Source organism: Erpetoichthys calabaricus, chromosome 7 (genome assembly GCF_900747795.2).
Source record: "Erpetoichthys calabaricus chromosome 7, fErpCal1.3, whole genome shotgun sequence".
NCBI lineage: Eukaryota > Metazoa > Chordata > Cladistia > Polypteriformes > Polypteridae > Erpetoichthys > Erpetoichthys calabaricus.
Genome location: NC_041400.2, coordinates 142,231,037 through 142,258,159, shown reverse-complemented (window position 1 = coordinate 142,258,159; position 27,123 = coordinate 142,231,037). Strand labels below are relative to the sequence as shown.

At 37.2% G+C, this 27,123-nt stretch overlaps 1 protein-coding gene across 2 annotated transcripts; it reads right to left on the bottom strand.

The window, feature by feature from the left end:
• Positions 1–415: 415 nt before the first annotated feature.
• ppwd1 (peptidylprolyl isomerase domain and WD repeat containing 1) lies at positions 416–26,209 on the bottom strand. 2 transcript variants are annotated; one of them, XM_028805471.2, is made up of 11 exons: positions 26,039–26,209; positions 23,269–23,371; positions 22,088–22,191; positions 17,980–18,100; positions 16,223–16,670; positions 13,356–13,546; positions 10,622–10,811; positions 8,353–8,534; positions 4,243–4,324; positions 1,414–1,596; positions 416–635 (listed from the first exon to the last, which is right to left on the bottom strand). In XM_028805471.2, exons 1-11 carry the CDS (start codon positions 26,163–26,165, stop codon positions 492–494), a joined length of 1,875 nt encoding a protein of 624 aa, XP_028661304.1. In that variant the 5' UTR covers positions 26,166–26,209; the 3' UTR covers positions 416–491. The 2 variants fall into 2 exon arrangements, with proteins under 2 accessions (XP_028661304.1, XP_028661305.1); XM_028805472.2 differs by lacking the exon at positions 26,039–26,209 and adding an exon at positions 25,899–26,032.
• Between the last annotated feature and the right edge of the window lie 914 nt (positions 26,210–27,123).

Genomic DNA, 27,123 nt, shown 5'->3' with positions numbered 1-27,123 from the left:
GCTGCAAAACACTGATGTTTAATTGACAAAAGCACACAATGAAATCGAACGATTTACAATTTGGACTACGCAGCATACAGCCTGCCCTATATAAATGCACACCAGCACTGGCACCTAGCAGCACCTACATACCCAACAAACCAACCCTGTCATCTGTGCAGCATCGGCATAACAGGCCCATTCATGAGGCACATCCAGGGAACCTCAACCGTCCACACTGAGACAGTTAAACTCTCATCAGATAAACTGCCCATGAACCCGGGTCACTAGAGAATGGCCAAGTGTCACTTTCACTTGCAATCACTAGCAATGAGAACCCATGCCACAGTGAATTATTGGCAGGCATTTACTCTCCAATTTCAGATTTAAAAAAATTATCAGTGAAGAAAACACTTTAACTTCAGGCAAGAATAACAAAACAAGGAAGTTTATTGAAGTGTTGCACTTTGTATACATTTGAATAAGCAAATCAACTGCTTTGCAGTCTGTCCTCACTTAACTGTGATGTTTATAATGCTGACATCCTCGTATGGTTTGTCTGTCTTGGGGTTCACCTTCACATTTGAAATTCTCTGCACAACTTCCATGCCTTTGGTAACTCTTCCAAAAACAGTGTGCTTGTTGTCTAACCAAGGCTGTAATTAATAAAACATAAAACCATTTAAAAAGAAAATCAAAGAACACATGTGATGCAAATATGATGGAAGGAAACACAAATGTCTGAGATTACTCCTTCTATTAATAAGGTTATCACAATAAGAAAAAAGCAAATTATGACAATTTACTAGAGTACAAAAGTTTTGCAATATTTACGCTTCTAATGACTATTCTAGCAGAGTGAAAGAAACTATTCAAAGTTTGTTTATAGAGAGGGAAAAGAAAATAAAATAAAAACACTTCATACAAAGAGGACCACTACAACTTCAGGGTTGTAGTTAATATTAGAAAGGTGTTTGTGCCATTTGACAATGTGTGGTATATTCTGTACACACATCCGACAGTGAGGCCCTAGCAGGACTGTGCACAAGACACTGGTTTAGTTTCAGCTCACCAGCAACTCGGGCATCGCTGACAGGCAGGTTTGTAGTATATGGTGCGTATCTACTACAGTATATAATAAAGCACCAAAGTCCATAAATCAGCTGCTTCTGTTTCCCACCTGTAGATGACCGTTTACACAAAAGTGTGCATTTCAAAAATTATTGGTAACAATTCACAAAGTTGACTGGTAAAGGGAAAAAGACATCAAATGAAGAAAAAGTGAATCGAGGGTAAATGAAGGCAGCTTTTTTTTTTAAACACATCTTACAAAATAATGAATTTCTGAGTACCAAGTCACTTCCACAAGTGGCAATGATAATAAAAACACCAGCATCAACACAGATAAAGTGGTTCGGTTTCTGAAGCACTTACTGTTGGTACAACTGTAATGAAGAACTGAGAGCCATTTGTGGCAGGGCCAGCATTGGCCATGCTCAGGGTGTATGGGCGGTCGTGTCTCAACGTAGCATGAAATTCATCTTCAAATTCTCCTCCCCAGATGCTTTCTCCACCCATTCCCGTACCTGTGGGGTCTCCAGTCTGGATCATGAAACCCTGTGTAACAATGTTAAGTATGAAGAAGCTTCATGAGAAAAGAAAGAAAAGGACCCTTTCAACTTACTTAGCTTTTGTATGGCAATGAGGTGACATCCCTTGATTTTTGTTTTATTAATTTTCTAACTTTGGCTTGTGCACTTGCCATATAGATTTATACGGTTGTTAGGGTCACCGTCTTCTGTACGTATGTCACTGATCCTGACTACTGTGTAGGCCATTACATTCATGTATTTTCCCTTTCTTTTATTTTTTTCTAAGTTCTCCTCTGTGTTTGAATGATGTTTTTTTGCACTTTACTACTTGCTTTTAAACAATATTCTGGGGTACTTGTATAGCAAGTGCTTCCTGAATGTAACATTCATATTATAAACACTGATTCAATTGTAAACTTAGTGTTTTTTGAAAATATTAATGACTTTAAATAATAAAATGTCAGATTCTATAAATATGTGCCACAATAATCTAAGCCCTGCGGTGGGTTGGCACCCTGCCCAGGATTGTTTCCTGCCATGTGCCCTGTGTTGGCTGGGATTGGCTCCAGCAGACCCCCCGTGACCCTGTGTTCGGTTTCAGCGGGTTGGAAAATGGATGGATGGATAATCTAAGCCATTTCAGAAGTGAATTAAGCCATCTGAAAATGCATGGCTGACCAAACAGATGGTACTCTTTATGCATACAACAGATAGAAAGCTAAGCAATGCTTTTAAACAGCAACACCCACAAAAATGAATGTGGTGCACAGACCATAGTTAGATGTGTTTTTTGACACAAACATTCTTTATAATTTTACTTTTAATTCATCTTTTTATAGCATTGGATACTGACAATTAATGGAGGGCCACACAATGATAGACTTGTAGGCAGACAGCAAGTCCTGAAAGTCATATCACAGCAGCACAGCACGAGTAATGAACTGTATTTGGAGCATCTCTGGAAAGATTATGTACAGTGATCCCTCGCTATATCGCGCTTCGCCTTTCGCGGCTTCACTCCATCGCGGATTTTATATGTAGATTTTTCGCTGCTTCGCGGGTTTCTGCAGACAATGGGTCTTTTAATTTCTGGTACATGCTTCCTCAGTTGGTTTGCCCAGTTGATTTCATACAAGGGACGCTATTGGCAGATGGCTGAGAAGCTAGATTGCTTACTTTTCTGTCTCTCTTGTGCTGACTTTCTCTGATCCTGGCGTATGGGGATTGAGCAGGGGGGCTGTTCGCACACCTAGACGATACGGACGCTCGTCTAAAAATGCTGAAAGATTATCTTCACGTTGCTATCTTTTGTGCAGCTGCTTCCTGAAACGACATGCTGCACGGTGCTTCGCATACTTAAAAGCTCGAAGGGCACGTATTGATTTTTGACTGAAAAACAAACTCTGTCTCTCTCTCTCTGCTCCTGACGGAGGGGGTGTGAGCTGCCGCCTTCAACAGCTTTGTGCCGCGGTGCTTCGCATACTTAAAAGCCAAACAGCCCTATTGATTTGTTTGCTAGAGATTGTTTTCTCTATCTATGTGACATTCTGTGCTCCTGACACGCACTCCTTTGAAGAGGAAGATATGTTTGCATTCTTTTAATTGTGAGACAGAACTGTCATCTCTGTCTTGTCATGGAGCACAGTTTAAACTTTTGAAAAAGAGACAAATGTTTTTTTGCAGTGTTTGAATAACGTTCCTGTCTCTCTACAACCTTCTGTGTTTCTGCGCAAATCTGTGACCCAAGCATGACAATATAAAAATAACCATATAAACATATGGTTTGTACTTCGCGGATTTTCTTATTTCGCGGGTGGCTCTGGAACGCAACCCCCGCGATGGAGGAGGGATTACTGTATAACTTTTTTTACGCTATGCCTATTATCTCTGTAACCTTGCAGAGTTTAACAGAAACAAAAAGCAGAAGTCTTTACACTTGCTTACATTTTTCTACTTTTCATTTTTTTGGCTGTTAAGTGGCAGGAAATAAGACACTAAATGAATGACCAGGAGGTTCAATGACTGCAGAATTGCAAATGAAACTCCCTTCTGCAGCTACTTGTAGACAGATGTTCAAACCCATCCGCTGCTCTAACGTGCCTTACACAAATGTGGTGTGTTCATTTTCTATTGTAAATTAATTAGCTTAACTTCTCTTTACTTTCTTTCTAAATTTTAAGTTTCTGAATTGACCTTTTTAATTCAACTCCACTAGGACTTATTTAATGTGAAACTATGTGGTAAAGAAATGCACTTTAAAGGCCTTCTTATAAATGCACAGGCAAAATACAATACCAAACTCTCCTGCATTTTTGGCACTGTCTTTTTAATTAACACATTACTTACTCTTTATTAAATAAAAAGGATATTTTAAAAGTGTAAATTGTTCTGAACTCAACACATTTAACAACTAAACAGGAGTGAACAAATTAAAATAAGAACACATATAGTGAGAAAATCCTCTTAAGTTTGGAATGTCAGATTGACTGGCACTGTGGAATATACAAGTCTGATGATTTTGCATGTGCAATAAACTAAAAGTACAAACTGTCACATTTTAGCATCTCAGTCTCTTAATTCAGCAGTCATACAAATGGCCGATCATGGTACAAAATTCAATCAAACATAATGTGTTCAACGCCTAACAAAATAACATGGAAAAAATAAGTACCTTGATAACTCTATGGAATATATGAGTATTATAGTATCCATTTCTGCTATGAACACAAAAATTTTCCACCGTTTTGGGGCACCTTTGAAAGAAAAAAGGAAAACAAAGAGTATGTTAGTAAACAAATATATTTAAGAAAATCTGGAAAAGATGAAAAATACTGAGCAAAAAAGTGAAACAAAATGAGAGTAACAGCAGTGACCATCAGGCAGACGGTGAAAAGTGAAGTGGGGCCACTGCAGATACTGCAATCAAGTTGTTGTTTTTTTAGGCTAAAACCGATCACTGATTTCATGTTACTAGAATAAGCAGATTCAGATGTTTTTCTTTATTCATTTAAACACTAAATTCTGCATCACCAAGTCTTTTATAATTAAAGTGCACACCACTTGTGTTACTGATTCATTTTTTATTAACAATATTAAACTTTTAAGGCTTATCGTTCAGTGACCACAAAAATAAATAAATCAAATCCCCTTAAACTCCATGTTTATTTTAGGTAGTAAATGTGAATTGGTCAGACGTCAACACAGATAATTAAAGTGGTACATATGATACTATACGACTGAACTATTGTGGTATGTTTGGTGAATTTGGTCACCTTAGGGTTCACTGTAGCCCAAGTAGGTACATAGCACAAAAGCAAACTGTGATCAAGTAGAGGAAGAAAGAATTTGGCTCCTTCAATACTGTTCACAATGCAGCAACTGTTGTTCATGTCAGGGGACATGTGAAGTCACTAATCCCTTATGAAGTGGTAGCCTACAACAGCAAAAAGGGGCACATCGATCATATGGAACAGCCACTGACATTCTACCCTCTAATGCACCAGCAACAGGAAAAAAAAAATTAGATGTACAAAGAACCATGCATCTACTGTGACGATTTTAATGTCAGGCTGTGCATGGGTGACTACTTCAAAATGTCACACAAAGGACATCTAAATGTGCAGCAGTGGAAAATAAACATACTTTCCTACTGTATTTATGCTGATGTTATGATTATTTGCATGTTTTGATTACACATAACACCATTTTTCTTGTTTACTGCCAGAAGTCCCAGCAGTAAAATGTCACGTGTGATTTAAGTACCATAATACTCTGCGTAAAGGAGCACTGCAACTAAATTACCATAAAGCTTAGAAAAGCATATTCTGAAAAACTCAATATTAAGATCACCCACTTTACCCATCATGTCATTTGGAGTGTAAACTTACAGTATGTTACCCCACTGATCTGAGCATCACCAACTGCTACTGGTATAAAATGTAATTTTGGCGGGGGAGCCAAAAAAAACAAACCACTCTAGTACCATCGTCCATGAAACTAGGTCACAGAGGAAAGCTTATTTTGGAAGAGAAAAACAAATTTCACAAAAAACAGGCCACTCAGGCCAACATCCTTAACCTTTAGTCACTTAAATACAAAATCATCAAGTTGGAGGTTCACAGTCTGTGAAGTCCTACTCTCTATTGTACTACCTAATATGTTAGTTAATGTATCTGTGGATGTTTGTGAGGAAATACTTCCAACACTTCATGGTATGTTTACCTATGATCAGCTTTCATCTGTGCCCCTTGCCTTGCTGAAAAACTTAAAAGCATTCTGTTACCAAACTTACATTGTTTTTTGTTTTTTTCTTAACAAACTATAGGAATTACAAGGTCTTTTTTCAACTTACAGTTGTACACTAATAACTCACTAATAGATTAAAGATTTTTCTGGGAAGAATACTCTCCTTAGAATCCAGTTCATTTCAATGAGCACAAGTAATTTTGTAAATTACAGGACCATGGCTCATCCATAATAGTTAAACTACATAACTCCAGATTCTCAGTACCCTCATTGGGAAAATGTACTTCCTGTCCTGATGACTAAAGCACATGACTCATTACAGAAGTAAAAGAATTCACTGTGATAAACATATATTGTTGAGCACTTGTGACCATAAAGCCTTCTCTATTCACATCCAAAGAGGTTTAATTCCCTGTTGTCAGAGTAAAACAGTTCATCAGGTGTCATCCTTCTGTACCCCTCTTTGGTGCCCCTAAACTTATGATGCTATTGACAAATTGATGAACTTACTCAATGCACCAGGACCAGTGTCAATAAATAAATCAGAGGTTCCAAGCACAGACCCCTTAGTGATTCCATACTACATACAGTGCATTTGGAACGTATTCACAGCACATCACTTTTTCCACATTTTGTTATGTTACAGCCTTATTCCAAAATGGATTAAATTCATTTTTTCCTCAGAATTCTACACACAACACCTCATAATGACAACGTGAAAAAAGTTTACTTGAGGTTTTTGCAAATTTATTAAAAATAAAAAAATTGAGAAAGCACATGTACATAAGTATTCACAGCCTTTGCCCTGAAGCTCGAAATTGAGCTCAGGTGCATCCTGTTTCCCCTGATCATCCTTGAGATGTTTCTGCAGCTTAATTGGAGTCCACCTGTGGGAAATTCAGTTGATTGGACATGATTTGGAAAGGCACACACCTGTCTGTATAAGGTCCCACAGTTGACAGTTCATGTCAGAGCACAAACCAAGCATGAAGTCAAAAGAATTATCTGTAGACCTCCAAGACAGGATTGTCTCGAGGCACATATCTGGGGAAGGTTACAGAAAAATTTCTGCTGCTTTGAAGGTCCCAATGAGCACAGTGGCCTCCATCATCCGTAAGAGGAAGAAGTTCGAAACCACCATGACTCTTCCTAGAGCTGGCCGGCCATCTAAACTGAGCGATCAGGGGAGAAGGGCCTTAGTCAGGGAGGTGACCATGAACCCGATGGTCACTCTGTCAGAGCTCCAGAGGTCCTCTATGGAGAGAGGAGAACCTTCCAGAAGGACAACCATCTCTGCAGCAATCCACCAGTTAGGCCTGTATGGTAGAGTGGCCAGACGGAAGCCACTCCTTAGTAAAAGGCACACGGCAGCCTGCCTGGAGTTTGCCAAAAGGCACCTGAAGGACTCTCAGACCATGAGAAAGAAAATTCTCTGGTCTGATGAGACAAAGATTGAACTCTTTGGTGTGAATGCCAGGCGTCACATTTGGAGGAAACCTGGCACCATCCCTACAGTGAAGCATGGTGGTGGCAGCATCATGCCGTGGGGATGGTTTTCAGCGGCAGGAACTGGGAGACTAGTCAGGATAAAGGGAAAGATGACTGCAGCAATGTACAGAGACATCCTGGAAGAAAACCTGCTCCAGAGCGCTCTTGACCTCAGACTGGGGCGACGGTTCATCTTTCAGCAGGACAACGATCCTAAGCACACAGCCAAGATATCAAAGGAGTGGCTTCAGGACAACTCTGTGAATGTCCTTGAGTGGCCCAGCCAGAGCCCAGACTTGAATCCGATTGAACATCTCTGGAGAGATCTTAAAATGGCTGGGCACCGACGCTTCCCATCCAACCTGATGGAGCTTGAGAGGTGCTGCAAAGAGGAATGGGCGAAACTGGCCAAGGATAGGTGTGCCAAGCTTGTGGCATCATATTCAACAAGACTTGAGGCTGTAATTGCTGCCAAAGGTGCATCGACAAAGTATTGAGCAAAGGCTGTGAATACTTATGTACATGTGATTTCTCAGTTTTTTTTATTTTTAATAAATTTGCAAAAACCTCAAGTAAACGTTTTTCACGTCATTATGGGGTGTTGTGTGTAGAATTCTGAGGAAAAAAATGAATTCAATCCATTTTGGAATAAGGCTGTAACATAACAAAATGTGGAAAAAGTGATGCGCTGTGAATACTTTCTGGATGCACTGTACTAGCTAAAAATTAAGTTTTTTAAGTTACCAGGAGCAACTTAAGATAAAAAGTTTAGTGTACAAATTATACATAATACTTTTGTCTATTTCTTTTTTAATTCATATGACCTTGTAATGAAAGTGCAAAGAGTGAATTCCTGTATTTCCACATTTTTTAAAACTTTTGTTATTTGGAATATTATAATCAAAATTAGTTAACTCCATGAAACCTGAATGTCCTGCATTTCATAAATTTCTTATAATGCAGTTAATTAGAATTATATTAATAAAATATACAAACAATGCTGTCACAGCTATAGTTATAGGACTTTGAACTAACACATGAGACTTACTCCACAGGGAAGAGTTTAATGTGAATATCACCCATTGTTGTGTGAATAGTGGCGCTGTCTGACACTCGTTTAGGGCCCTCTGCCTGTGTGGCTGCCATAACTTCTTCTTTAGAGGGTTTTTCATTAAAAATATCCCTGTCTGAATCTGCGCTCTTGGTGTCTTCTGGCTCCCTCTTGGTAAACTATTGTAAAAGGAAATGAGCACAAAGTTGTTATATAATCAATGCAAAAAATCTAGAAGAAGTCTAGGTTAAGGAAGAACTTATAACATTATGCACATCAAGTATCAAATTATGTAACAAAACATATATAAAATAGAGTGGGTACATGATGGTAAATTTCAAAATGATCAAATTAAAGATTCTTCTTGCATTTGGACTGTTCTGTACTCAAAAAAAAAAAAACTGCTCTCATCCTTACAACTAAAGACAAAATTCAACTGTTTGATTTTGTCAGGGTGAGTCAAGGACTGCTTGGAGTGAATCACGAAGTATGGACTTCATGGGAGCACACTGCCGACTGCCTCCAACTCCCTATGATTATTTAAATGAAGGACACGACCAAAAATTGCTGGAAAAGTCATTTAATGTGACATGGCTTTTAGCCACCCTACTCTCCTTCATCCCTATTTCCAATAGCTTCAAAAATTTTATGAGTTGATATTGCTTCCTCAGTCACAGATACATCAAAAGTGAGCAATAGTCACATACTCTCTCAGTCCTCTTCCTTGAGATGAAATCCCAGACCACTGAGATTACAAACAGCCATTTGTGCTGATTAGCAAAATTAGATTGCAGGATAGGGTGGTACTGACACCCTTAATTGAATCTCTCATCTTGACAACTGGCGACAAAAGTGTCAGGCTGAAAAACTGGCAGCTGCACAAGATGTCACTGCCTGCAAGGTGAGAAGCCATTCCAAGAGCTGAGGGAGTAGTCCTTCATGGTTCAGCAATCTAAGACAATGCTTTTTGATTTGGAGGCCCATGTTCAATTCCCACTATGAGGAACTGCGAGGCAACACTTGGGTAAGAGACTTGATGATATACTTAGCAAATTCCCTGCAGTGACAATCCTCTAAAAACCATACTTGTGCCTTTGTTGTTGTAAGAACTTCCTTTAAAAACTTCTGTAAACTTTATTTTCAATCTAGTCTTGCCAATTACCAAAATAAGTATTGTACCACATTTTAGTTTTATAATTATGGTTCTTCTTCCTCCTCCCGCTAAATACTGGGCTCAAATATCGGGCATATCACTGATTTCCAGGTTTCTGTGAAATGGTAAGAGATTTTTAGTATTTAACTCTAGTCCAAAAAACTGAGGTGTCACATCCAGGCCTAGAATTTAGCTTAAATTTTACTCTGCTCTCTGCAAGCACCAGCTGATGGGCCTCACTCCTGACCCTTCCTGCCATTTATGTCCCCTTGGTAATCTGGCATTTTTCTTTATGTGTTCTGGAATGGCTCCAGTTGAGTTTTTTTTTTTGGTATCACATACAGGTTGTCATTTTGTCTTCTGTTCTTCCTTTAAATACTCCACTGTTACATCAAACTTTCCTTCTTTTAAACTTGTCTGCTGCTTAACCAATTCTTGTTTTTCTCTGGAAGGCTGATTATCTCATTACTGTAAACAAATGGTGATCATCTTTCTACAATTTAATTGAATTCTTTGTATCACACATTTTTGGAGCATCTCACAATTCAACTTAAAGTTGGACTACATCAGTTGTTCTAACCCTGGTTTGCTGTTCCTCCAATACTGCTCTCTTTTACTGAGTTTTTTCATTTTGCTGGTGCATTTCAATTGTGGCCTGTTTCCTGTGTGCCCCTTAGCTTAAGTTTGAATATGTTAGTAGAGGGCAGATGAGGATTTTTTTGATTTTGATATACTTTGTTAATCCCTGAGGGGAAACAGTCTTTTTGCATGACCTTTGGTGGTTAGACCACAGGGTCAGCCATTGTACAGAGCTCCTGGAACAATTTTCAGGTTAAGGGTCTTGCTCAAGGGCCCAGCTGAGTAGGATACTGTTGGGCTGTTTATGATTTGTTTCTATTTATATTCCTGATGTTATTCTATTTTAATTCAATAAAAATAATGATAATGAAAAATTACAGATTGTGGAAAGAAGCAAGTCTCTTTTTAAAGACAGTAAATTGGAGAAAAAAAAACATTTCCACCTAATAAATAAATAAATAAATAAAATACATTACAAATGTACAGGTTCAAAATTTCATAAAATAAACTGACAATTATTAATAAGTAACTTACCATATAAAATCTGTTCTTTTTAAAAGCAGTGCAGAAGACTGTTGGGTCTGGTTCAACACTCTGAAGGGCCGGGTTTTCGGATGCCTTCATTTCAATGGTAGTTGCAGCTTTGTGTGCTTTTGCAGTGCCCTGAAACAAACCCAGTTGGACAACACGAATATTCTCCTGTTTACCCAGGATTCTTACACACCTGTAAAAAGAATATCATCCGTTTATTTTGTGAAATTGGTTTCTTTTAAACTATCGACCATTCAAAATATAGTTTAACTGATATGTCAAGTAAACATGTTTGTTCAAGGACTGTAAACAAACAAAACACTTCACTAGCAGAGGGATTTATGAACATGTCAACGTTAACCTTATTCTAAATAGGATCTAGTACATGAAATACAACCCAATATATTCACAACAGCAAAACTAAATTATGGATGAGAAGCTCATCAGTGTATTGGTTATTTACTTAATAGTTTGCTTCGCTCTTGGCAGTCTTGGAGCTGAAATCGGGGTAGTACTGCTCTAAAACAGGACTCGGCACAAAAGTCCTTCGAGAGAAAACGAAGAGCTGTGCAGACTAATCGGGCCCTGAAAATGAGTGTATAGTAGTCCTTAAAGAAAGTAATCCTTCTTGAATTACTTTTTTTTTTTTTTACACTGCCAACCACCCATCCATTTAAAAAAAAAAAAAAACAAAAAAAACAAAGCCACCTTGGGTCACTGAAGAATGCAGTGTAAAAGAATACATTCTGCTCAGAAACTGACTGACAATCAATTCACAAGGACTAAAAACCAAAGAGTAATATACAAACTTTATGACAGTTCAATAGATAAATTGAGAAAAAAAAATCTAACAGATGGTCTGCACAAAGTATGTGAAACCACAAGTTTAAGTCCGTCCGTCCATCCATCCATCCATCGTCCACCGCTTATCCGAAGTCGGGTCACGGGGGCAGTAGCCTAATCAGGGAAGCCCAGACCTCCCTCTTCCCGGCCAGCTCCTCTGGGGGGACCCCGAGGCATTCCCAGGCCAGTTGGGAGATATAATCCCTCCAGCGTGTCCTGGGTCTGCCCGTGGCCTTCTCCCAGTGGGACATGCCCGGAACACCCCCCTAGGGAGGCGTCCAGGGGGCACTGAACCACCTCAACTGACTCGTCTCAATGCAGAGGAGCAGCGACTCTATTCCGAGTCTCTCCCGGATAACTGAACACCTCACCCTATCTCTGCAGGAAAGTCCAGCCACCCTGCAGAGAAAACTCATTTCGGCTGATTGTATCTGCGATCTTGCTCTTTCGGTCACTACCCAAAGCTCGTGGCCATAGGTGAGGGTAGGAACGTAGATCAACTGGTAAATCGACAGCCTTGCCTTTTGGCTCAGCTCTCTCTTCACCACGACAGACCATTGCAGAGCCCACATTGCTGCACCGATCCGTCTGTCAACCTCCTGCTACATTCTTCCCTCATTTGTGAACAAGACCCCGAGATACTTGAACTCCTCCACTTGAGGCAGTAATGTGTTCCCAACCCGGAGAGAGTATTCCAACCTTTTCCAGGAGAGAACCATGGCCTCGGATTTAGAGGTGCTGACTCTCATCCCCGCCGCTTCACACTTGGCTGCGAACCGCTCCAGTGAGAGCTGGAGGTCACTGTCCGTTGAAGCCAACAGAACCACGTCCTCCACCAATAGCAGAGATGAGACTCTAAGGTTTAGTTTAAGTGACACTTAGAAATGAATACAATGTACTACAGAAGAGAGGATTAATTTAACCCTCATTTATTACATGCAAGTTTGTGCTTAAATAAATATGACATAACTAACATTAATTTGGCATAGGTGTCTTCCCAGGAGTTTCACTGTAGGTTAAAAAGGGTTAGGGATGTAAACTACAGGCAGACAGGGGATTTAGGCCTAGGACAGGTAGCCTTGTCACCAGCCTTGAACTGCTGGGTGAACCTTAAGAGTTCTGAAGTCCTGCCTCCAAAGCTCTCATTACTATGTTTCGGAAAGGGAGTAAGGCAACCTGAAATAATATAGCTACTTTCCATCTAATTAATGAAGTATTTTCATAACTAGACATAGCCATACACTGTCCACATAACACCAGCTGCTATTTTAGTGAAATTTGAAGTATTTGTAGAAAGCAGTGCAACATACACGGCAAGTTACTTAAATGTCTCTATGATTTCACCACACTGGGCAAAGAATATATAGATCTGTCTGGAAAAATCCTAACAACAAAGTACACCACTGTAATGGGAAAGGGCTGCCAAGTTTTTGTGCAGTTTTACACAAGACTGTCCTGTGTGAAATCACACTTGGCAGTTAATATCCCAGAGTCACTCTGGTGGAACTATTTAGATGAAGTGAGAATAAAATTTTACTCTATAAGTAGCAGAAATAAGTGAAACAATTCCTTGACCAGTTGTACAAAACAATTGCAAGAAGCTAGAACAAGAAATGACTCTGAGCTATACTGGAATGCTACATGCCGCCCAAATATAATTTAACATTAATTTCATGGTGATAAATTAAAAGAACTACAGTGGTAAAAGTCTCGAACTCACAACTATAATTTATATTAGTTTACTCTAAAGCAAAAAATGACTGCTAATATCATACAGTATGCTCCCAGAAAGTAAAAAGATGAATATCTGCAGAAGGTACTACAGGACATACAGTATATGAACACATCTTTAGATCTACTGAATGCATGGACTGCTAATGAAAGAGATACCTACTTGTTTGTTTCCAAATTAACGACTTTAATTCCTAGCATTGTTCCATAAAGAACAAAATGCCCCGTTTCATCAAAGATTATATTAGCTAGTCTAATCCCATCCACTTTTTCCAGCTCTCGTTCTATGGCCATACGTCTTCCGAACTCCATATCAGGAAGCTGCTGTCTCATTTGCTGGAGTTCTGTGAACATCTTAAAAAAAAACAAAACAAAAAAAAAACCACTCAAATGCCTAACCAAAACTAGTAGGTAAAAGGAAAATACAAATGTATTAATGGCAAGATCACCTAATATAAGAAAATGGACAATCATTGTACATTATGGGTTCATTTTTACAATGTACTTTTTAGAGGAATTAGTCCTAGCTTGGATGTCAGCACTAGATGAAATACAGTATGAAACTTTCAAACATGGGCTTGTTTTATTGTCAAAGCAACTAAGTTTGAACTTTAAAAATTAAAATATTAAAAAATACATTACAATATATAAAAATGCTTTTTAATTTTTTTGTACTTAGAAACCACTAGATGTCATTAGTTAATTTTTGATTTACTGATAATTCTAACTACTGATTCAGGGGTTTTCGCCATCCTAACTTCCAGACAATGTTTTTTTTTTCCCCATGTATCCTTAACACAATCCAAGTAGTTCAATGTAATGATGAAATTTTCTACATTAGTTAACATAACTGTGTTGAAATCAAAGAAATCCTTAGAGTTTACTGTATGAAATGGCAATCTAACAGACAACTGTGCAATGGAAAAGTTAAGACTGACTGGAGGAAAAATAAGAGTTTACAGTAAACCCAAATTGTAATGAATAACATAAATGAAGCTAAGAGGCAAACATTATCTTCAAGGGTGTTAAAGCTGGTCTTTATACAAAAAAGTTGTCATACAATTTAGAATTTAATTTTTTGGCTATAAGACAAAGACAGCAAATTAGTTTCAAGCCATGTCATCATCATTATAAATAGGGAGAAATGCCCAATAAGATTTTAATGCAACATAAGAGATAAACAATGCACACTGAACAGAAATCAGTGAGTGCAATAAGTAACAAATAACGAATGCTATAAGTATTTAGATACTGTACTGTACAAGGCTCAAATCAAAGATTTCTTTGGTAAAATACAAATGCCACACATTAATGCACACTATGCATAAGATGGACAAGGCTTTGAATCTCTCTCATATTCTATATGATACAAACTTGTGGAAAGTGGGAAAGCAGCAGATTCTGAAAGCTATTCAGGGGAATTCTACATACTTTGCATGGGGGAACTTAGCTTTGCCAAACTTCTGGGAAAGACAGAAATGGACTAGCATATGCACAACGTTCCTGATTTTCAATTGGTCCCGATGTTTTGCAGTTTCCCCATTCACAGTTCATTTCTCATATTAGCCTTTGTGAAGAAGATATCAGTGGCATAGGCTTCTCCTTTTAGGATTCTTGTCTCCTTTAGTTTGTCCTATTACACTGGTCAACAAGCATTTTGCTACTGGGATTCTTTCACCTGTACTTTAACAAATTTCACTTGCTGACTCCAAATCTGAAAACCGTTTTCATCCAGCATGTCCCGTTTTTTAGTTATGATGTTCCAGGTCTTGGACAACTAGGGTGACAGGACAGTAAAGGCGATGTGTTTCAGCATTTAAGAAATAAGTCTGGTCTCGAGAAAAGTGAAACCAAAATTAAGGAAGGTGTTTTTGTTGGCCCTGAAATCCGTAAACTGATGCTTGACGATGAGTTCAAAAGGAAACTGAAGCCAATTGAACCAGCACCCTCATTCGCGCAGGTTGTCCAGAATTTTCTTGACAGTCACAGAGCAGAGAATTATGCTGAGCTTGTGGAGAATTTGCTGAAAGTATATTAGCTTATGGGAGCCAGAATGTCATCGAAGACGCATTTTTGACATTCTCATCTCGACTTTTTTCCACCAAATCTAAGCAATGTCAGAGATGAGCATTGGGAACGATTCATCAAGACGCAAAAGTGATGGAAAACCGATATCAGGGAAAAATTTCTCTGAGCATTATGAGTGACTACTGTTGGTTCATGCAAAGAGAGACGGATGTGCAGTACAAGCGCAAAAGCGAGTGCCTGAGACAATTTTGAGCACACTGACCTCGCTTTTATATTGAGGTAAATTGACATAAACATGTTTTGAAGTGTCTCTAGTATAGTCTTCTGGTTTGTTATCAGAATAAACACATTCAAACAATTTTGGTGGGACATAGTTCAAACTCTAGATATTGTGTTGATATATTGATATTCAAAAGTGTCAAAACAGCAATGATGTGTATCTCAAAATTCTGATATACTAGCTTAAAATTCCGATTTCATATAAGAAATCAGTGTAAAAAACTTTATAATAGAGAGCTGGTCTGAAGTTCCCAGTAGCAAACAAAAAATATTTTTTGTAGACCAGTGTTATCTATCGATCTACAAAATAATCAGCTCATCCTTTTACGTGTGAGTAAGAAACCTTGTAAATTCTTCAGATAGAATTCTCTGGACTCCTTGTGAAAATAAACCCTGCTTATCTTCAGAATACACAGCAACTTTTTTGTGAACATGCATTTTAGCTTTTGAGTTTACTGTGTTAGGAAAACCTATTAACATACAGTATAAACTAGAATACTCATCAAGACAGCACTTTCTTCTGGACAAAAATGGTCATGTTACTGAGGTCTGTGCCTAAAAATTGTAACTATTCCTAGCTGATCCAATTGTGCAAATTAAATATAGCTTAAGAAAACCTGACAAAAAAGGTTTAGCTAGTACAGACTCTTTAAGATAGATAGATAGATAGATAGACAACTTATCCCGGCACTAATGATGTTATTAAATAAGCTGTGTACTCACCGTTAAGGATTCATCAAAAACTCGCATTAACTTTCCAGTTAAGAAACGAAAAATGCGTACTCTTCTGTCTGATGCAATTGTCGCCATTTTTTTACCATCAAGTGAAAAAGCCAGACTGGTTGGATATGTTTTACACTTAGCAAATTCATACAGGTCTGTATCAGTCTTATATTCCCAGTTAATATTCTTAGGAAATTTAAATTCACTTGGTAGTCCAGTCCAGTATTCTATCATTCCAGCTTTGTCAGCAGAAACCACTACCTTGAAGGATGGGTTCAACCGAATTAGACAAAGAGGAGAAGAATGCATTTTCTGAAACACATGAATTGGTGTATTATCTCCTCTTCCATCATAGACAAAAACCTTCCCGGTGGTTTTCTCTGAACAGGCTACAGTGGATATGGCATCTCCAGGATTATAAATCCATTCACAAGGCCCAGGGTGAAAGCTTTATATGTAAATACAAAATCAATCAATAACATTCTATATCAGACAAACTGTAGATGGACATTGATAACTTTTTTGTTAACCACTTAGAGTACTCAGGAAGGTACATTCTCAAAAATACATATATAATAGAACTTTACATTCAAAGAGGACATTAGGACAAAAACAAAATATTAAAAATGAATTGCAATAAATATATAATAACCTAGTTGAATTTTTATTTGTATAAAGTAGCCTTACAAACCACATATAATGACTTACACAATAACATACTTGTAAATAAGGAATGCAGGAACTAATATACTGTACAAGTTGTATCCAGGTATTCAATGCAAACACTGCTGTTACATTTTAGTTTAAACGTAAACTAAAATTAGCATTTGTATACTACTACAGTGATTCCCCGCTATATCGCGGTTCAGCTAGTGCGCCCCTGCTATATCACGGATTTTTCTGTGGAACATATCTAATTTTCTATCGCGGAAATCTGCGGTTTTATAGTAATAATTTTTTATGGGTTTTTGACAACTTTTTACTTTGAAATAAGCATTTTTCTATGCTAAACTATTAATAACAATGTATTACTGTAATTATAACATATATATATATACCTGTACTGTATATAAATAAAAATGGAGTAAAAATTCAACAAGTACATCCTACCTGTAGTGTACTTTGCAGCCAATTCATAACAAAGCATACGCTTTTCATTTGTCACTACGCGTGCTGGACAAGAGTTTGTTAGAACAATACGTATTATAATTTATAACATAACTGTAAATATTGACTAAAATGCAGTAAAAAGTCAATATGTATATAAAATAATGAACATTTGAGCAACACAGTACAGTAAATCATTAAATATACGTACATTGTACACTACGGTAACTTTTTGTGAACTTTTCATTTTGTTTAAAGCCCTACAATGGCTCCCAAGCGTCCTGAATGTTCTAAGACTTCTGGTAGTAGTGAACCTAAGCGCCGGAGGAAGATCTTGACCATTCAGGAGAAGGTAAAACTCCTGGATATGCTTCAGGAAGGAAAGTGTTACGCGGATGTCGCTCACTATTACAAGTTTACATCTGTTTAAATCGTGAGGGAGGGGTATTTTAAGGCTTAAACTATAAAAAAATGTTTATTTATATGGTCTTTCTATATCGCGGATTTTCACCTATTGCTGATGGGTCTGGAGCATAACTTCCGCGACAGGCAAGGGATCACTGTAGATCTAAAATGAGGCCATATTAATCATGGTGTACAGTCTAACAAAAATGGAATAATAATAAATGCAAGAATATGCATAACGTTACCCAAGTTTAAGCATGTTGATCATGTCAAAATTCACAACATCAAAAACTTTCATAGCCTGATCATCGCCAACTGAGCAAAATAAAGCCCCTTCTGCGCTTACTGCAATGCATTCAACCACACCTGTACAGAAAATAAAGAAAAATATTTAAAATGCATTTATTAAAGAAGTATATACTTCACAACTGCCAGTTATGTGTAAAAGCAACTAAAAACATATCTTCTGTAATTGAAATCTAGGTTAATGAAATGTTACAGTTAACAGACACCATGTCAGTAGTCTAGATCAAACATATACACTCTTATCTGGCTTTTGGGGGGTGCAGGAGGTATTGTTGGAAAGTATCCTTCTCAAATACAGCAAACAAAGTATAGAATAATCAGAAGCAAAACAGCCTAGCTGCCCCTCAAGACTGAATATATATAAGTCTTGATTCCCAGTTTATTCAGTGAAGTGGCTCACCCAATCGACCATCACAGTACCTGCTAGCTTCTCCATTATTCTATCCATTTAAAGAGGGTCAGGCAATATAAACTCAATCCAACGTTTCATGTACAACAATGATTCACTACTACTTTGGATAATTTTATACTGTGTAACGCTTTATGAGAATTCCAAATGTGCAAAATGATGTATAAAGAATGATAATGCACTTATCTCAAAGGTGTTTACTGCACACAATTTTTATTTACTATACTATATGCATATACTTACTATACTATATATCTATATCTCTATTATAAAAAAAAAAAAACTTGCGACGAGACGTGATCTTTTGAAGAGAGGCAGACAAGTCACATCATACTTATAACCTTCAGACGCAAGTCCCATGATACACATTCAGAGCAGGTTAGAGATAATGGAAGTAGAAAAATTCGAACGTCTCCAAAAATGAGAGTAAAAATCGCATTAGCGCAAACAATCTGAAAATATTACTCGGGGAAATAATGGAACAGTGAAAAAAGATTGAATATTCAGGTGCTGTACAGGCTTTTAAACATTCAAAGCTCTGCACAAAATGCAGATCATGCAGCACGCAGCAGCAAGCCTACAGCTTCTTGAGCAAAGAGGAGGTGAAAAAAACACCTGTTACTTGTTTCTCAATGCATCACTGTTTAAGAGAAGTTTCGGAGGAGTAGACGCGTCTCTTTGGGGTGCGCTCAGCCCCTTCTTCTTCACAATGGTGCCTACCACTTGCGGGGGGATTGGGGCGGGGTGGCTTAGAGTAGGCGAGCGAATTGCAGATCAAGCGTGAGGGCAGCAGCAGCATTCTAGCAGCTAATCAAGCAAAGAGGAGTTCAAAAATTGTCTGAGTCTATGGACTCAGAACTGTCTAAAAATTTTCAACAAAATTTCTCCTGCAGATTTTGCTCTACAGTCATAACTACATCTTATCCCAAAAAAACAAACAGCATGACTGTGTCAAAAGTTCAAAATCACATCTTTACACTTATGCTGGACACAAATTTTCTATTTCTCACTATATTTTTACAATATGAGTTAAATATCTTATTCCAGTCTAGGCCTACTTTTACAATTACAGTGTTGTAGTTAGATAAAAAATCATAGTAGCAACAACCAAAGAACAAGATGCAAACATAGATGCAGCCTTTTGTAAACTTTCCTGCATCATTATCAATGCATAAAGACAACATGAACTGATTTTTTTTTTTTGTTTGAACCAATATATTTCTTTTCACCATTATTTTACTAACTCACTTTGCAAAATGTAATTGTTTACTGGGCATCTTATTTTACTCTAAAAAATGTTCACAAAGTCAAAGAAACCACACAAATCAAGTAAACCATCATTTAAAATTGGAAGAATTAATACAGATAATAACTTCCAAAGTTAGAAAAAAAAAAAGAGCCAAGTTGGGTGTGGGGAATAATTAATGACAATAATAGAGGTTAAGATAGTGCTAACAAAACTACAGCTGTAGAAGCAGTCATCAAACTTTTTCATCTCTGGTCTTTAGTACTTGCAGTTTTTGTGTTTGTTTATCATGTCTAGTTTTACAGCCTAAAATGTTCAGCTTAGCAGTCTTTTTGTGAATGGCTGTGATCACCTACCCTTGCTTAAAGTTACGGAGTAAGCAGACTTCCATGTGCTTTAGTCTGACTGGAGGGAAACCTTTACAATTCACACTTCCATAATAGTCTGGGACTGAATGACATCAAAAAAGGACTCATTCTGGGCATCTGGAGGGGAGGTGGGATGGGTGTTGGGGGAAGAGAGAGAGAGAGATGCACCACAATCTGAAATCAATTAAGACACCCAAGAATTGTTTCCACGCAGAAATGGAAACATCTTCCTGATTAAATAAAACATGCTATGAGTGTTCAGTTGCTGCTTATGTGATAGTGGACTATCAGACATACCGTAGAGGATCTGTATACATTATTGGTCTTGCAGCCTACTGCCAAAGCTGCAATTCATGCCTGGCTTTACCCGCCTGCAGTGTGCATAACTTTAACTGGCATAAAAACTGGTTTGTAACTTCTCCTGTATCCTTCTAAATAAGGCAATGATTGAAATGGGAGACAACAAGCAGTTGTAGGTCTTTCTATTAAACTGACCACGGGAAAACCAGCTCCAGCTGTCGTGCGTACCTGTGCTTTACATCTGGGCCTCACCTGATAATAATACTCAAGTCAATGCTGTAGAAGAGCTGAACAAAAACAAATCAACACAAAAACAGTCTTAAAAAATATATCCATTCATTTCATTTCCATCACACACCATGTCCTATAGTATTATTCTACTCAATTTCACCTGCCACAAGAGAATGCATTAATATTTTTTTATTACTTTGTCCTTTTATAAATTTCATTCAGACCAATTTTTAAAAATATTAACCTTCAAACGGTCCCAATGTTTTTTAAATGAAATTGCAAAACAAAGCTAGGAGTTTTTCACAGTAATAATATTAAACTGAGTGGCATTTTACATTCATTGAAATAGTACTGTCATGCTTTCAGGAAGCAATGAACATTAAATTGTATTTTCACAGCTTTAAAATGCAGATGTATAGGGAAATGTATTCTTATACTTAGTGATGCACATTTAAAAGCAGTTCACATTACAATACCACTGACAATCAACGATTAACTTAAGCTTAGAAAGAAAATATGGAAAATATTAATATTTAGAAGGAAAATTCAAACTCCCCATTTTGGTTTGTGAAGTAATAGTACATCAGAACTGACAAACAAAGTAACTGGCTTTTAAAATATAAAAAAGATTTCAAACATTAAGATAAACACACTGCATAAGAAAGTTATACACACTGTACATTGTATTTATTATACACACACACATATTTACTGTATGTACATTTATATACAATATGTATGTCTTTATATACAGATTGAGTATTCCTAATCCAAAATGCTTCAAAATCTAAAACTTTTTCAGCGCCAATACGGCGCCAAAAGTGGAAAATTCCACACCTGATCTCACTTACCCATGGAAGGTTCTGACCAGCGTTCCCTCTGTTTTTTTTTTTTTTTTAACCAATTAGTGGAAATGAATAACATAAGTTGGTTTTGGGCTGTGGGAGAAAAGCGTGACAACAGCTGTGTGGGAGGGGAAGTAAGATGCCCAATTCAAAAGTGCTACATGGGGCAGCTTAGAGGGAACACCGGCTCAGATACTCTGTCAGTGCTAGTTTGTTATCTAACATCATCACTGCCAGACCTATGTGCATTACTAAATGTGTGTTTTGCTTATTGTATATGTACAGTAACCTTTTAATCAAAACAAATCATCACAGGTGGAGACTGAAAGCATGCCATTGCTTTTGTTGTTGCTGTTGTATAACATCTGATACAGGTATTCTGCTGATGCTAATGTGCACAAACTTTGTTTCATGCACAAAATTAGTAAAAATGTTGTATAAAATTATCTAGGCTGTGTGTACAAGGTATATATGAAACAAATTCCATATTTAGACTTGGATCCCATCCCAGAGATATTTAATAATGTATATACAAATATTCCCAAAATCCAAAAACACTTGAATACTCCTGGCCCCCAGGCATTTTGGATTAGGGATGCCCAAAATAAATTTTATATCTGTATCTATCTATACATATCTGACACACACCTAAATGGCTTCGAAAATGCTTTACAAATTCAATTCCCTCATCTTCTTTCTTCTTCCAGAATTTAACATGACCATCCTGACTTGCAGTTATAATAAAATCTGTCCTGTATAAAGAAAGGTTGGAAACAAATTAGAACACTATTTATGAACAATGTGGACTTTATGCAAAAACTATGTCTGCTGAACACTGGTGTGTTGAAGAAATGCCCTGTCATTTCAGGAACAATTTAGTCAGTAATTAATATTCTGAGCTCTTTCTTTATTGTAGTGATGGTTTCACAGTTTCAAATAAACACACTTCATAATTAAACAAACAAGGAAGGCTATAAATATTAATAGCACAATCACTAAAACGCAAAATTCTTCTTAGAAACAGTACCTCAAAAACAGACTGCCATCATCCAGCTGTTACTAAAAATTCTAATAATGATATCAAACATAATCTTATAATATAAGAGAGGAGTAGCATAGTAGGGTGTTAATTAGATGAGCTGCCTCAAAGCTCCAGGAGACTAGGACTGTATCACTGACCTCTCCCAGTTTCTCTGGTTATTCTAATTGGCGACTCTAAACTATCCCAGTAAGGAAATGTGCCATGGGAAAGGCTAACAGAATAGTCTCCTACCCAGCTCTGTATACAGATAAGTAGTAAAATGAACCAACTGTTCAAAAAGTGACATTTAGAATAATGTCACTTTTAAATGCAGAAGACAGTAATACTGTATGATAGTTCTTCAGGTGAGTGTACTGTAAGTATTTAATGCTCATAAAAAAATAAAAAAGTAATCTTTTCCACTACACACACTCATTGCCCCAAATAGGGGTAATTATTTAGTTGACACAACATCTAATCTTTAATAAGTGATACGTCTTTTTTTTTTTTAAATATATAAATCAATTAAAGAAGTCCAAAAATGAACGCAGATTAGACCCGACGGTATTTCTGCTACAATACAAAATTCTGTAATTACAATTAATATTTTCACAGTGCACATTCTGGCCTGGTTGCATAAATAGAATAAACATTAAACATTAAGGAAGTTATTAAAAAAAAAATAAAATAAAATACATGAGTTTTAGACTGTGACCATAAAAGAAACTGATTCAAATGGAAACAAGCATTCTAGAACATATCTATATAATCTCATTTTAAATAGTAGTATTTTTTTTCTTTAACTTACTTTGAGCAAACTATGTGAGTAATCACATCTCTATGCATGTAGCTTCTTTCATACATAGCAGCACTTGGAAGGTTGTCCAAATATACACGTTCAAATTCAAGCACTACAGATGGAAGATTAAATGAAAAAAATGTAAATAATATATATATATATATATATATATATATATATATATATATTTGAAGAAAATGTTGCCTGCAGTTTTGACTAGGAATAACATTTAACAAACATGTAGTTAACCAATAAATTTAAGCTCTCAATATTCAAGTTTGAACATAGTTTATGCTACTATTACAATTTCCTCTATAAAAATTACATAATTTCAGTATGACTATTATGAAAGCTATAACCTGATGTCTTGCAGAGATGCTTGTGGATTATGAATAATTAGCTGCCCTACCCAGGTGCTGTAGAAATTGTCTATACTTGGGGATAGTGGGGTGCTGAGAGAATGGTATGTGGGCATTTTAGCTCGAGATGCAGTAGTTTCATTGTCTCAAAGATTGCTGGAACTCAGCCAGTGCTTGGTTATTTTGCACCACAGGCCAAGCTTATCATCACGCCAAACGACTGTTCAGTAGCTAACCTGTGCGGCTGGGTTTTTTCGCAGCCTTATGAGCTGCAGCCTAGGCGAATGCCTAATTTGCCTTAATGGTGGTGCCGGCCCTGAACACAGTATATGTAACGGTCTTCAGTCATGTTATTAAGATTTAAAGGTGATTCGTTACAAGTTTATTTAACATTGGTACAAATCATGCTGATTAAACAAACATTATTGTCATTACCAGGTAAACACTACATTTGTAAGCCTACTGTTTAGTGTCCTTATCAAGGAAACATATTGACAAGAGCAGTGGCTCTATGTAAGAAAAAGGTTGAGAACTCTTTGCTTACAGCTAAGCCAAAGGAAATATACGAAAAAGACATAGAAATGCAACCACAGTACAAACTATGCCTGAAATTGCTAATTTTTTTTTGTTTTTTTCTTAGAAAAGAAAACATCTCACAACCGTCAGGATTCAGTATCAACAGGGAAGAAGCTAATATTAGCCAGGCAGAGTCTGAGGGGGAGATTAAATTTATGGTGATCTCAAGTGCAAGCGACACAACTACCCAGAAGCAAGAGACTAATGTCAGCATGTCCAATGATAATGGGGCTCAGCCTTAGTCTGACAATCAACAACAAAAACCTTGCAACTTCTTGTTGTGGGGTATGTCAAATTTGCTGACTGCACTTGGTGCTCAAGCCACCAGACCACGTCAGTTTACAGGACTGGATATCACTGCCAGTGATATATTTACCAACTACATGCCGACCTTCCAGTGTAGTCATACTTGCCCCTTTTTGTGACAGTCAATAGCTTGCTGCCTGTTGGAGCTCATGCTTTACCAAGGGTTAACAGGTACAGCAAGTTCATCCACAATCTCATCGTCGTCCCCCAACTCTGTCATGTTACATAAAATATTAGACATCACCATGTTCCTTATTCCTCACTACTGCATTATATGAACTGCACTTCTGAATAAGCATTCATTGGTTATCAGCGTTAATGCATACAAGACTGCCCCTTAAACGATAGACAAAATCAAGCCTGTTTGGTTTTGATAGCAAGTTGTGAACTAGCTAGACTAAGTCAGTGAGTATGTAATATTATGTGACTAATTTACGGGAATGAGCCACCTGTCCCCAGTTCACTAAGATTATGTAAATGAAGGCTATATCTGAAAATTATTGGAAAAGTTGCGTGATTTGACATAGCCTCAAAAAGTAGCCATTTAGCAAATGTCTTCATTTTATAAGGAAGCCGTTTTGTCTCAATGTTTTTTTGTGCAACTTTTTACATTGTATTACCCTGCTTTGGTACATATACTTACAATGGATGTGCCTACACCTTATTTTTTTGTTTGTTTAGATTTTGGTGCAAAAAGAGCTGGATAGAGGAACTTCAAAAAAACATTTAAAAAGACAATAATTTGAAAGAACGTAAACTTGTGCTGTGGGTTGCCCTGTTTCTATGTATTTTGGAAATTACAGTGAAACTGTGATTCACAAATAATTAACAATATGACAGATTACACAGATTCTAGGAGTAACTAACTCTTATAAGTCTTCAATTGGCCTTTAAGAAGGTGGACACCGGTCCCTGGTGTTTTTCCCATGGACGTGTATTTGCCATTTATTATACGTATTGTTTGGGGTGTATAGCATATTGCATTTAATTCGTCACTGGGCCGGGGATTATTGGTCACCACTGCACCTTAATCCGGCCCTGGCCGTATATAAGGTTATCTAGAATAAAATTGACACTTGTAAGCAATTGTTTTTATGACCTTTATTTCACATATATTAATAGGGGGGCCCGCACCATTTCTAGGGATACTCCTGCATACTTAGATACGGTTTAATAGTTTGAAGAATATATTATCATCAATGCGAAAGAAAAATAATAACAATAATTGAAACCCGAATTCATAAAATAAAACACAATGCCTACAAGCATCCAGCTGGCTGCATAACGCAGTGCCGCGAGCATCCTTATCAGAATACCGTAGAGCAGAAGAGTGTTAGTTATTAGTCTAAACTTGAAATGCTTCTCATTCTAATTACACTGCATGATTATTGCGCAAACCTTTCAAAGGCAGGCACGGCAGAGTCGTGTGAATAAGGAGCTAACTTCAGGATTCAGCTTGAATTCAGCTCCCAGTATTAAGAAATCTGGCACCGCATTGGAAAAAAGAAAACTAAATTAAAATAAAACGAATGTTTCACCCCTTCTTTTTTTCGACTGCGTTGCCTCAGCCGGCAAGGGCCCAACCCAGCCCTCATCTTCCTCATCTTCTTCTACTTTATCCTGTGAATCGTGTCTCCTCTTCACTTCCACACGAGAGCCCGCCATGATGTTAAGCGAAGCAATATTGACTTCACCTTCGACCTCACGGAACTGACCAATGTAAGGGAATTAAGCGTTACACCAATAGCAACTATGATACCCGTCACGTGAAGTGAGTTGTGTGACGTGCCGGGTGCGCGCCAGAGAATGGGTGGAGTTACTCACAAAGAAGGCAGTGGCACTGACACGCTCGGTGCGAAGCTGTGGATGCTGAATATTCGTTTTTGAAGGGCGGGAGGTGAGGGATTGAGGCGGTACTGTACTGGGAGGAGTTTTACATGGATAGAGATTACCTGTTTAAGTTCTTTGGTGCATTTTTAAAGAACTTGATATTAATTTCGTCAGCTTTAAGTTAGGGAACTACGTTTTTGTCATTAATTTTGTTTTTACATTTCCAGTTTTTCTTTTTACTTAACTTTATTATCCAATTTTTGTTTTTGTCTCTTTCACAATTAGCTAAAAGCATACATGTTATGTCATATAACAGTATTCTTAAAAAAAGCTTTTGCTTTGAACTTGAAGGTAATGTTTTAATGAGGCAACGTCTAAATAAGTCTATGAATGTATTTAAATGTACAGTATAGTGACATGACGCTAAACTCGATGTTGCTTATACTCCTCGTGTATATGCCTTTTTCCACCACAGGAACTTTGAAAACAAAAAACAGAGAGCTCCTAAACGATGTGAGTTTTGATCTGAATTGACGCATTCCCCTTAGACACCTACAGTACTGACCGCGTGTTGGAGACACTTAATAAAAAATAATTAATTAAAATTTAACAAATTGCACATTTTGCTCATCTACACTATTGTTCTAAATCAATTTAACATGAACATATTTAGTTAATCTAATAATTTAAATATATACTGTATGTAAAGAAAATAACTTTTATTCATTGACATACATTGAACTTCTCTAGTTTTTGTCACTTTTGAATCATCTTGATCCAAAACTTTGTTTGG

What these genes read in the sequence shown, in the direction of transcription:
- ppwd1 (XM_028805471.2), bottom strand. Translation starts at nt 26,165, where the DNA reads ATGGCGGGCTCTCGTGTGGAAGTGAAGAGGAGACACGATTCACAGGAT. An exon ending in AAAAGAACAGATTTTATATG is followed by an intron (nt 8,535 to 10,621) that starts GTAAGTTACTTA and finishes CTTTTACAATAG; the next exon opens with TTTACCAAGAGGGAGCCAGA. An exon ending in TATTCCATAGAGTTATCAAG is followed by an intron (nt 1,597 to 4,242) that starts GTACTTATTTTT and finishes ATTGTTACACAG; the next exon opens with GGTTTCATGATCCAGACTGG.